The sequence below is a fragment of the Leptodactylus fuscus genome, chromosome 4 (assembly GCF_031893055.1).
Source record: "Leptodactylus fuscus isolate aLepFus1 chromosome 4, aLepFus1.hap2, whole genome shotgun sequence".
Classification (NCBI taxonomy): domain Eukaryota; kingdom Metazoa; phylum Chordata; class Amphibia; order Anura; family Leptodactylidae; genus Leptodactylus; species Leptodactylus fuscus.
In genome coordinates this window covers 203,050,063-203,063,002 of record NC_134268.1, presented here as the reverse complement: position 1 = coordinate 203,063,002, position 12,940 = coordinate 203,050,063, and the positions used below count along the sequence as shown (strand labels likewise).

Here is a 12,940-nt window from a genome sequence, read left to right as displayed (position 1 = left end):
GGCCACTGTGAGACATAATACTGAGTGCAGGAGCCACTATGGGGCATAATACTGTGTGCAGGGGCCACTGTGAGACATAATACTGTGTGCAGGGACCACTATGGGGCATAATACTGTGTGCAGGGGACACTATGGACATAATACTGTGTGCAGGGGCCACTGTGAGACACAATACTGTGTGTAGGGGCCACTATGGGGGATAATACTGTGTGCAGGGGCCACTATGGGACATAATACTGTGTGCAGGGGCCACTATGGGGCATAATACTGTGTGCAGGGGACACTATGGGGATAATACTGTGTGCAGGGGCCACTATGGGACATAATACTGTGTGTAGGGGCCACTATGGGGGATAATACTGTGTGCAGGGCTTACTAAGAGACATAATAGAGTGTGAAGGAGGGGGTCGGTCGAGGGCTTCGGTGTCGGTTGGGGGGGGCATGTCAAAGGTTCACCACGGGGCCCCGCCATTCCTAGTTACGCCACTGTGTATATCCCTTCTTATCAGCGCCATGATCTGGCGCTCAATATCATATATCCACAGGATTGGTGATAAGTGTTTGTTTGGGGGAATCCCACAACTAGGGCCCCCGATTATTATGAGGACGGGGTTTTCAGCCATCTTTATCAAACCCATAGACTTTAAATGACATTGGACATGCACAACCATTGCTCCATTCATTTATGTTCTTATGACGGTGGAGGTCTCAGACACTTATCGCCTATTCTGTATTGTAGACCTCTTTTAAGACATTATCCCCTTACCATCACTGATATATCTATAGCTGTATTCGGAGTCAGGGGGTCCCATAGGTCACCCTTACCACACTAGGGTCCCTTAAACTTCTTTGATTTCCTTTCATGGTTGGCTGTATCATAAATGTATTTCCCCTGCCCTCTGGTGTACTGGAGAGTGGAGATTTATAATACACAGCCTTCCACTGTCAGAAAGGTTATACTAAAGTATCAGTGGGGAAGCTTATAAGTGAGGGAATCTCTGGAGAATACTGTGGCACAAAAGTGGATTACTATGTGAGCAGCTCTGACAGAGGATGGGAAGCTTGTGTGCACAGACATGATGGGAACAAGTCTTTATGGCGGTCTGGGCCCAAATGGAGAAGGAGAAGAAAATGTAAATGCCGCTATAATGTATGGAAGGGACAGTGTTGCAAATGGAGGACCAAGTGCAATTTTTGCACCAGTGCATGTGAGCCTTTAGTTTGGCTCCTGCCTATTTCTCACCATTTTATTTTAGTGCTTCAACTTTGAGGAGTGTTACCATGACTAAGAGGCCATGGGCCCTGACCACTGTCCTGATGTCTAAATGCTAAGTCTTCCATTGATGTGTGATATACACTTGGTAACACCTTCCACTGGATAAATTGTTATTATATCTTTTGTACTCTGCAGGGATTAATGCAAAACTGCAACCAGATGCATGCATCCTACCTCTTCCAGCAAGATAAGCATTATGACCTGTCCTATGACACTGGGGACAAGGCCCTGCAATGTGGACGTCATGTAGACATCTTTAAACTATGGTTGATGTGGAGAGCTAAGGTAAGATCCGTCAAGCATTGTCACGTGTAATGTTCTTATAGTTCTTCAGGTCTGTATTTTTCAAGTGGATTCGGGGACAGAATCCTAGAACAGAATCCAAGCACAGATATGGCCTAGCTTAAATCTTATAACATAATGTTTGTTTGATAAGTCATTAATAGAGATGAGAAAACCAGTTTGTTATAAATTTTTCAAAAATTTGGGGTTCGCCACCAACAAATCACTAATATAGTCTGTGGTCTCTTCAAAATAGAGTATAAGGAGCAGAGGCCCAGGGAAGGTGTAGAAACATTGTTACTGGCCTTCCCTCGCCTCTTCTAGACTCCCTAGTGCTCTTCAGTCTCGTTGATGAGATTATGGACCCCAGGGAACTGCGGTGACCTGTAACTGGTTCTCATTGGTCATGAGGGCTGCGCCTATATCGTAGTTGTATTAAAGGTTCTTGACATCAGCATGACCCATGTAATTGCTGAGGCCTCAGCCGTTCCCGTGACCTCACCTAGGAGATCAGAAGAGAAAAGAAGACAACCAAAGAACGCTGCAATGAAGAGTCATACCCTGCAAAGGAGCCCATTACTCACCTTTCTGGGGCTCCAAGGTGAAATTCTGGCCTCTCTTCTGGCCTCTTCCAGCCTCTTGTGTGATGTCACCAGGACCAGGAGACATTCACAGGCCACAGTGGTCTTGTGGGTTCTGCTATCTTCATGACGCTTGCTTGGAGCTAGTGACATCAAAAAGGAGGCCAGAAGACACCACAAGAAAGGACTGGACATCATCTTAGAGCCCCAAAGAGGAGACGAAAGGTGAGCATTGTTGTTTTTTCCTCACATCCCATGGACCTCTGTGTATTATACTCCAGGACCTGAAGAGACCTCAGAGTATGACAATAGCATTTCTGGTTCAGACCAAAGAAGGTAGGTCCGAACCAATATTGGTGAGTCTCACCCATCACTAGTCAGTAATAGTATCCACAACAGTTACGTGTATAGTATGTCAGTAACAGTACATGCTTACCTACTAGTCTATGTGGAATTCTGGCTGCCCATGTGTTTTGCAGCTGTTCTTCCTTTCATGACCAATTTAGAAATTATAGAATTGCTGTAAAGTAAATTTGCAAGGAAATAGCAGATACGTCAGATCATAAATCTGACATACTTTCTAAGGGGCTGTCCAATGTAAGATCCATGCTCGACCATTGCTTTGGTCAAACTTTCCCTTGATGCGGTTGCATGGCTGGAGGTGGCGTGGGCCAGGATTCTCCTTCTAGTAATTGTGGGTATCCCAACCATTACAATCCCACTGATCTAATATTCATTACCAGCTCATTGGATAGATGATGAATATTCCTTTAGCTTGATCAATTAAATGAATTTTCCACTTGTGGCAAATTCCTTCTCTGTTAGAGGGGTTCCCCAAATAAAAGCTAACCATAAGTTTTCCGACCTCTTGGATCTTCATTGATGACCAGCAAAGTGCACAAACTGCAACATACTGTTAGTAGGTTGCTTTATAGAAGGACAAGAAGTCAAGAAAAAATTAAAAATATTTTGCATTTTATGAGATGTTTTATGTTCATCTTTTGTCTACATAATCTTTCTGTTTCATTTGTCTTCCAGGGAACAACAGGATTTGAGGCTCAGGTTGATAAATGCTTAGAACTGGCAGAATATCTTTATAATAAGATTAAGAATCGGGAAGGTTATGAAATGGTGATTGAAGGAAAGGTAAGTTCAAATGTATCATCGCAATCACAAGACATACAGTAGGGGCCTATGGACACAACCATTTTTGTCATCTACATTTTGTCGACCAATACCATCTTATCCTACAAAACTTTATATCAGTCTGCTCCTCCTGCTGTATAAGCTGCCACCCCAAGTCCCCATCACTTTAGCCAACAAAGTAGAATAATAATGTATTCTTGTACAACTTTGGCACCCTCTATTTTTATAGCTCCAGTGCGTTTAAGAGAACGTTATTTTGTGTCTACAGCTCTTATGCAGACCTATGCAGACCTAAACCCTGTGTAGTCTAATACTTTAAAGGGGTATTCCCACGTCGCATACTCACCAGTCTTCACTGCTGTAAAATCTTCTTTCTTCCTGGTTTCTTGCGTCATTTGGTGGGCGGGGTTTCACAAGCAACCTGCCGTTTAGCTCCACCCCCAAATTAACGTGTAGCTCTGCCCACTGCATAGCGTGATCCTATGGGGTGGCTGAAGGGCCTGTGATGTCATCAAAGGTCCTCAATATTGGACTATGAAATACAGGCAGGAGCAACTCCATTCTGTGTTACATACAGAGACTGCCTGTCTCTGCCATAATGAACACAATTGAATTAGCTAGCCTGATAACTGGGAGAACAGAAGACGTTCAGAAATGAAAGCAGCTCCTCTCCCCTATCTGAGAGCAGGAAGCTAGGTCACGTGGTGCAGACACAGGAATAGCTAGATACACAGGCTGGCTCCCTGCACTTAGCCCCTCCTCCCTCCCCCCTGAGAGCAGCAGATACATCACTTGACTTTTGAGCAGATAAGTCATGGGCTGTGGCCACAATGAATTGAATAAAGTAAGATAGTGGACAAACAAAGCAGTTTTGCTGAAGCAGTGTATTTAGGAAAAGTCTTACATCCACATTAACAAGCAGTATAGATAGGATCCTTGTGATGGGACCACTCCTTTAATCTCACTTCTTTTCCTCTGTCTCCTTCCTATGAACCTATATTAAGTTACAAAATACATTGTTGCAAAATCAGACTACCCAGGGCTTGCTTGTAGTCTGTAACCATGGAGAACTAGTTCTATGAAACAGTATCAACTTCTTACTCATTTAATGACACACTATTTGTCTATTGTCTCACCTCAATGTTTAATACACAATTTATTTTTTCAGCCTCAACACACCAATGTTTGTTTCTGGTATATACCACCAAGTTTAAGGCACATGGAAGACAATGAGGAAAGAATGACCAGACTTATGAAGGTAATGTGGATTTTATTATTGGGCATATTTATAACAGAGGCGACCCCCTTATGTTGGGTTATGCCACAACAAATATATAACCACTAGAGATGAGCGAACACTAAAATGTTCGAGGTTCGAAATTCGATTCGAACAGCCGCTCACTGTTCGAGTGTTCGAATGGGTTTCGAACCCCATTATAGTCTATGGGGAACATAAACTCGTTAAGGGGGAAACCCAAATTCGTGTCTGGAGGGTCACCAAGTCCACTATGACACCCCAGGAAATGATACCAACACCCTGGAATGACACTGGGACAGCAGGGGAAGCATGTCTGGGGGCATAAAAGTCACTTTATTTCATGGAAATCCCTGTCAGTTTGCGATTTTCGCAAGCTAACTTTTCCCCATAGAAATGCATTGGCCAGTGCTGATTGGCCAGAGTACGGAACTCGACCAATCAGCGCTGGCTCTGCTGGAGGAGGCGGAGTCTAAGATAGCTCCACACCAGTCTCCATTCAGGTCCGACCTTAGACTCCGCCTCCTCCGGCAGAGCCAGCGCTGATTGGCCGAAGGCTGGCCAATGCATTCCTATGCGAATGCAGACTTAGCAGTGCTGAGTCAGTTTTGCTCAACTACACATCTGATGCACACTCGGCACTGCTACATCAGATGTAGCAATCTGATGTAGCAGAGCCGAGGGTGCACTAGAACCCCTGTGCAAACTCAGTTCACGCTAATAGAATGCATTGGCCAGCGCTGATTGGCCAATGCATTCTATTAGCCCGATGAAGTAGAGCTGAATGTGTGTGCTAAGCACACACATTCAGCACTGCTTCATCAAGCCAATACAATGCATTAGCCAGTGCTGATTGGCCAGAGTACGGAATTCGGCCAATCAGCGCTGGCTCTGCTGGAGGAGGCGGAGTCTAAGGTCGCTCCACACCAGTCTCCATTCAGGTCCGACCTTAGACTCCGCCTCCTCCGGCAGAGCCAGCGCTGATTGGCCGAAGGCTGGCCAATGCATTCCTATGCGAATGCAGACTTAGCAGTGCTGAGTCAGTTTTGCTCAACTACACATCTGATGCACACTCGGCACTGCTACATCAGATGTAGCAATCTGATGTAGCAGAGCCGAGGGTGCACTAGAACCCCTGTGCAAACTCAGTTCACGCTAATAGAATGCATTGGCCAGCGCTGATTGGCCAATGCATTCTATTAGCCCGATGAAGTAGAGCTGAATGTGTGTGCTAAGCACACACATTCAGCACTGCTTCATCAAGCCAATACAATGCATTAGCCAGTGCTGATTGGCCAGAGTACGGAATTCGGCCAATCAGCGCTGGCCAATGCATTCTATTAGCCCGATGAAGTAGAGCTGAATGTGTGTGCTAAGCACACACATTCAGCTCTACTTCATCGGGCTAATAGAATGCATTGGCCAGCGCTGATTGGCCAGAGTACGGAACTCGACCAATCAGCGCTGGCTCTGCTGGAGGAGGCGGAGTCTAAGGTCGGACCTGAATGGAGACTGGTGTGGAGCGATCTTAGACTCCGCCTCCTCCAGCAGAGCCAGCGCTGATTGGCCGAATTCCGTACTCTGGCCAATCAGCACTGGCTAATGCATTGTATTGGCGTGATGAAGCAGTGCTGAATGTGTGTGCTTAGCACACACATTCAGCTCTACTTCATCGGGCTAATAGAATGCATTGGCCAGCGCTGATTGGCCGAATTCCGTACTCTGGCCAATCAGTGCTGGCCAATGCATTCTATTAGCTTGATGAAGCAGAGTGTGCACAAGGGTTCAAGCGCACCCTCGGCTCTGATGTAGGAGAGCCGAGGGTGCACTTGAACCCTTGTGCACCCTCAGCTCTGCTACATCAGAGCCGAGGGTGCGCTTGAACCCTTGTGCACACTCTGCTTCATCAAGCTAATAGAATGCATTGGCCAGCGCTGATTGGCCAATGTATTCTATTAGCCTGATGAAGTAGAGCTGAATGTGTGTGCTAAGCACACACATTCAGCTCTACTTCATCGGGCTAATAGAATGCATTGGCCAGCGCTGATTGGCCAGAGTACGGAACTCGACCAATCAGCGCTGGCTCTGCTGGAGGAGGCGGAGTCTAAGATCGCTCCACACCAGTCTCCATTCAGGTCCGACCTTAGACTCCGCCTCCTCCAGCAGAGCCAGCGCTGATTGGCCGAATTCCGTACTCTGGCCAATCAGCACTGGCTAATGCATTGTATTGGCTTGATGAAGCAGTGCTGAATGTGTGTGCTTAGCACACACATTCAGCTCTACTTCATCGGGCTAATAGAATGCATTGGCCAATCAGCGCTGGCCAATGCATTCTATTAGCGTGAACTGAGTTTGCACAGGGGTTCTAGTGCACCCTCGGCTCTGCTACATCAGATTGCTACATCTGATGTAGCAGTGCCGAGTGTGCATCAGATGTGTAGTTGAGCAAAACTGACTCAGCACTGCTAAGTCTCTGCATTCGCATAGGAATGCATTGGCCAGCCTTCGGCCAATCAGCGCTGGCTCTGCCGGAGGAGGCGGAGTCTAAGGTCGGACCTGAATGGAGACTGGTGTGGAGCGATCTTAGACTCCGCCTCCTCCAGCAGAGCCAGCGCTGATTGGTCGAGTTCCGTACTCTGGCCAATCAGCGCTGGCCAATGCATTCTATTAGCCCGATGAAGTAGAGCTGAATGTGTGTGCTTAGCACACACATTCAGCTCTACTTCATCAGGCTAATAGAATACATTGGCCAATCAGCGCTGGCCAATGCATTCTATTAGCTTGATGAAGCAGAGTGTGCACAAGGGTTCAAGCGCACCCTCGGCTCTGATGTAGCAGAGCTGAGGGTGCACAAGGGTTCAAGTGCACCCTCGGCTCTCCTACATCAGAGCCGAGGGTGCGCTTGAACCCTTGTGCAGCCTCGGCTCTGCTACATCAGAGCCGAGGGTGCGCTTGAACCCTTGTGCACACTCTGCTTCATCAAGCTAATAGAATGCATTGGCCAGCACTGATTGGCCAGAGTACGGAATTCGGCCAATCAGCGCTGGCCAATGCATCCCTATGGGAAAAAGTTTATCTCACAAAAATCACAATTACACACCCGATAGAGCCCCAAAAAGTTATTTTTAATAACATTCCCCCCTAAATAAAGGTTATCCCTAGCTATCCCTGCCTGTACAGCTATCCCTGTCTCATAGTCACAAAGTTCACATTCTCATATGACCCGGATTTGAAATCCACTATTCGTCTAAAATGGAGGTCACCTGATTTCGGCAGCCAATGACTTTTTCCAATTTTTTTCAATGCCCCCAGTGTCGTAGTTCCTGTCCCACCTCCCCTGCGCTGTTATTGGTGCAAAAAAGGCGCCAGGGAAGGTGGGAGGGGAATCGAATTTTGGCGCACTTTACCACGTGGTGTTCGATTCGATTCGAACATGGCGAACACCCTGATATCCGATCGAACATGTGTTCGATAGAACACTGTTCGCTCATCTCTAATAACCACCAGTCCTGGGTCAAGAGAGCGCAACACTTATCAATGATGGCTACTTCCTCTCCAATCTCCATGTATCCAGTCAATGTGGGAGTGTTGGACGAACTCATATCCCTGAACGTTGGTGGATCATGATAACTTATTTGGGCATTTTTATGTTATTCACAATAATCTGAAAAATATTTTCTATACGGTCAACTTGTACAGTAGATGACATCCCAGTGAAATGTAATAGGATGCATGAGAAGATATAGGGACAGCCTAATATACAAACCTATTAACGTGTAAAACAGAGATAGCATTGGCCCACCTTAGAACCAGATCATCATCTACTGGCCACAAATTCTTAAGTGCATAAAGGCCCCAGCAAAATTGAAAACTACTGAAAGCCCCTTCTTATGGGTTGATTCCCAAATAACTTCATTGAATGCTATGTACTATGTGTACACTGATAAATAAAGATTGTAATGGAATATCTTTATAGAGATGTGTCCTTCTTGTGTAAACATGTCCACATGTATGTTAGAAGATGACCAGCTTTTCAAGACAATACTATATCGTGATATTTTATTACAAGATATCTATCCTATGTATTTATCTGTGGCCACCCAGTTAGTTTGTTGTCCTTTTTGGCCTCTGATGGGTTTTGCTAGCATATTACGACTTTGTATTGAATTGGTTCCATGAGGAACCAATGTGAGCAAAGGTATGGGTGGACACTAGAGATGAGCGAACAGCGTTCGATCGAGTATATGTTCGATCGGATATCAGGCTGTTGGAGATGTTCGATTCGAGTCGAACACCAGGTGGCAAACTCACTAAAAATTTGATTCCCCTCCCACCTTCCCTGGCGCTTTTTTTGCACCAATAACTGTGCAGGGGAGGTGGGACAGGAACTACGACAACAGAGGCATCGAAAAATAATCGGAAAAAGTAATTGGCTGCCGAAATCAGGTGACCACTGTATACGAACAGTGGATTTAATATCCGGGTCATATGAGACTGTGGGACAGGGATAGATGTACAGGCAGGGTTAGCTAGGGATTACCTTTATTTAGATGGGAATGTTACTAACACAGCTCTTTGGGGCTCTATCTGGTCAGGATCCCTGTCAGCTTGCGATATGCGCGAGCTGACTTTTCCCATTGGAATGCATTGACCAGCGTTGATTGGCCGAATGCAATACAGAGTACAGCATTCCGCCAATCAACGCTGGTTCTGTCGGAGGCTCGTCTGTGAGGAGGCGGAGTGTAAGATCGGATCAGAATGGAGACTGCTGTGGACAGAGTACAGCATTCGGCCAATCAACACTGGTTCTGCTGGAGGAGGTGGAGTCTAAGATCGGACCACAGCAGTCTCCATTCTGGTCCGATATTAGACTCCGCCTCCTCACAGACAAGCCTCCGGCAGAACCAGCGTTGATTGGCCGAATGCTGTACTCTGTATGGCATTTGGCCAATCAATGCTGGTCAATGCATTCCTATGGGAAAAAGTCAGCTCCCGCATTTCGCAAACTGACAGGGATTCCGACGTAATACAGTGACTTGGGCATGTTAGATGCCCCCTGACATGCTTCCCCTGCTGTCCCAGTTGCATTCCAGGGTGTTGGCATCATTTACTGGGGTGTCATAGTGGACTTGGTGACCCTCCTGAGTGGAATAGTGGTTTCCCCCTAAACGAGTATTTATTCCCCATAGACTATAATGGAGTTCGATGTTCGATCGAACAGTCAACTATTGAGCGACTACTCGAATCGACCTTCGAACATTTCTCTGTTTGCTCATCTCTAGTGGACACATCATCTGTATAGAGTGGAAGGAAGATATCCTAAAAGTCCTTTTCTCATTGGGCATACTCATGTCTTTCTCCATATCTTGGACTAATATACTTCTTTTCTATGTATCTTCAGGTAGCACCAGTGATCAAAGCCCGTATGATGGAATATGGAACCACCATGGTCAGTTACCAACCTCTTGGCGACAAAGTAAACTTCTTCCGCATGGTGATCTCTAACCCGGCAGCAAGTCATCAAGACATTGATTTTCTGATTGATGAAATTGAGCGCCTTGGACAAGATTTATAAAGTGTTCCTTAGGGCTGGTGGAAACTCTTAGGTACACCATAGAGTTGTCAGAGCTGTGTGAATGTATTTGTGGTGCGTTATCAAAGTAATTCGATATTGTGCCGTATAACTTTAGTATAGTCGTATTTGAATAACATTTTACTCCATTTCCAGTCTTGCTTTTAGATAGTCATACTACTCGCGATTCCGACGTCTAGGGAAACGGTATGACACGTAACTTTTCATGTGCTGAGCAAAACAATTGCTTCTTTATGTGAATGTGCCGACGGTAACAAATACAGTATATGTCATACTATCCGATATACAATTCACAGTATAGTATACGCACTGCCTTTCATAGTATCAAGATGGAATTTCTAATTTACATTTGATATATTTAAAGACATATAATTTTCCAGAAGAGTATATATTATATATACTACAAAGATCCTATTTTATAAACTAAAGATTTTATTTTGTATGGGTTACAACACAAGGCAGATTGTTTGCGACCAAACTCTTATGCATGGTATGGTTCATTACCCGGATCCTTTAAGACTCAGACTTATAGGCTTGACCCATAGAATATATATGTTGAAGATTGACCGAGTGTCAAGTTAGTTTTGCTTGCTCAGTAAATCCTAAAATATTCGGATTATCTAAGAAGAATGTGAATTGTGTGCACTGAAAATCCCTCACCATCAAATTTGGCAAAATGAATTTTTAAGACAAGTCTTGCACTAGAACCAGGATATCAAGTCATGAGCAAATCATATCGGTGTTAGAATAAGCAGGGACGAAAGACTCTTCTTGATGAGCTGCTCGCTTAAAGAGCTATAGTATCTGATCCAGACCATAGGCAAGAGTGACACTGTTTTTGGAAAATCCCAGGTTGTCTCCATGGGTATACCCACTGTAGCGGTGCTATCACCGGAGCTGGTGTCACCATTATAGAGCGCCATCTGCCCAATCAGGAGGGGATGACTAGTGCAATGGGGGTACAGCTATGTATTACAGCTATGCGCCCATGGGTGATGAAATGGACACACTTCCAACACCCTTCCAGTTGCATAATAATGGGTCAACGTTGAAAAATTATGTCTCACCCTTTTGCCGCAGTTTTGGGGTGGATTCCGCTCCAGAATCCGGAGCAGATTCCTCCCAACGGGAGGCAGAGATCACAGTAGGATGTGGAAGAAAGAAGCGTCCTGCTCAATCTCGCCGTAGTCTCCATGGCTGATTCAGTCATGGGGTTCGTGACGTGATCCTCCCTCCTGATTAGGGGAGGGAATTGCGCGACAGAATGCATTGGCATCCCGTCGCAGCTAGACCGCGGTGTAAAATGAAGAGGAACTCCTCTTCATTTTCTGCTGTGTAACCATTCCCTTAATGTATCATACGAACATGTCTACATGGTCATAGAATCTATATACCACTTGAGGAGGACGAGGTCCAATACGATAAACAATACTTTATAGCTGGGGGTCCTGGTATAGGTTTTTGATTTGGCACCCATGTTACACTTTTGGACCTATAGTTATTACACACAAGGGAACATTTCTCAAAACCACATGACCATCATCAGTGCCAAGAGACCAAATTTTAATAAGAAACCATGTAATGAAATTTGACAATTCCTGGTGCTTTATGCAATCTCAGGGAATCCCGAAGAAAGTAATCTTATTCATTTACCTTGATAAAAATAGTGAGGAAGTAGCACCTCTACCTGTCACGTGACTCATCCCCCTTGGCCAACGAGTCATGGCCACCATTGCAAAATATATAAAATGAATCAGAAGACAATGCTGTGGACCTAAAATGACTTGATGTTGAAGAAGACCTTCCACCACCTCCAACTTTTTTGCATTCCCAATAGTTACCGCTCGACTGATTCCAATAAAGTTGGACTTTTTTCTCTAGCCCCTACCCACTGATCAATTAGTGCTGTTAGTTTCGGCACCCAATATGCTAATTAGGTTCTCTACAGATAGGCGGTCCCTGTTTATGTGCTCCAACTCAGGACCACCCACTTGGCGTTAGAGATCCTTATTACCTTTTTTGGTGCTGAAACTAAAAGGAACAATGGGGGCTAGAGGAAATATTCCAATTGCACCGGAATCGGTGGATTGGCACCTATTGAGTTGGAGTTGGTGATTAAAGGTTCTCTTTAAACAATGGGTAGACACCTACTTGTAGACACCTTGGGATGACTAACCTTAGTGTAGGCATATATGGTGCTTATGGTGACTTCTTGCCAAACCGAAATAACTAATTTGCTAAACAGCTCAATCTTTCGATGTCTTAGCGATGATGTCAGTCTTCTAGAATACTTGCGTTGATGCATGGCTTTCCGTCCAGTGATGTCTATTGTGAGCCGTTCTGGGTGAACCCATGTAATAACATGCACTTTCTGTCGTAGCCTCATAAGACGCACAATCATTATGCACTGTTTCCAATACTTGACCTATGACTTCTACTAATCTACGTCTCCTAAATGTCTTCAAGGAAATGATTGAATTTCTTCTATATGTTTTACAGTGATCTAGTGGAATAAGTATCATAGTAATAATAGGAAAGAAACCTTTAATAGGAAGCAGATACAATGTTTCCTTGGCGTCTTCTCATTGGGTTCTCTATCAATGTTGTATAATAAGTAACGATATATTGTAAATGTTTACACAAATTGTATCAATAGCTTAACATATAGATATAGTCTTCTCCACTACGATGCATGAACATCTATGTTTTACAGCCTCATATGTTCAACCGAATACAATCTCAAGGCGGCACAATCAATGCTAGTTTTATAGCGTCCTCGTCCCCTCCCCCCACATCAATTTCCTTTT

At 44.9% G+C, this 12,940-nt stretch overlaps 1 protein-coding gene across 1 annotated transcript in view; it reads left to right on the top strand.

The window, feature by feature from the left end:
• Positions 1-10,786, top strand: part of GAD2 (glutamate decarboxylase 2) — an 82,519-nt gene extending 71,733 nt beyond the window's left edge. The window contains exons 13-16 of the mRNA XM_075271727.1: positions 1,412-1,561; positions 3,178-3,285; positions 4,454-4,543; positions 9,942-10,786. Of these exons, the coding sequence (XP_075127828.1) occupies positions 1,412-1,561; positions 3,178-3,285; positions 4,454-4,543; positions 9,942-10,115 (522 nt within the window). The 3' untranslated portion in view covers positions 10,116-10,786. The remainder of the gene's footprint in view (positions 1-1,411; positions 1,562-3,177; positions 3,286-4,453; positions 4,544-9,941) is intronic.
• The last annotated feature ends 2,154 nt before the right edge of the window (positions 10,787-12,940 follow it).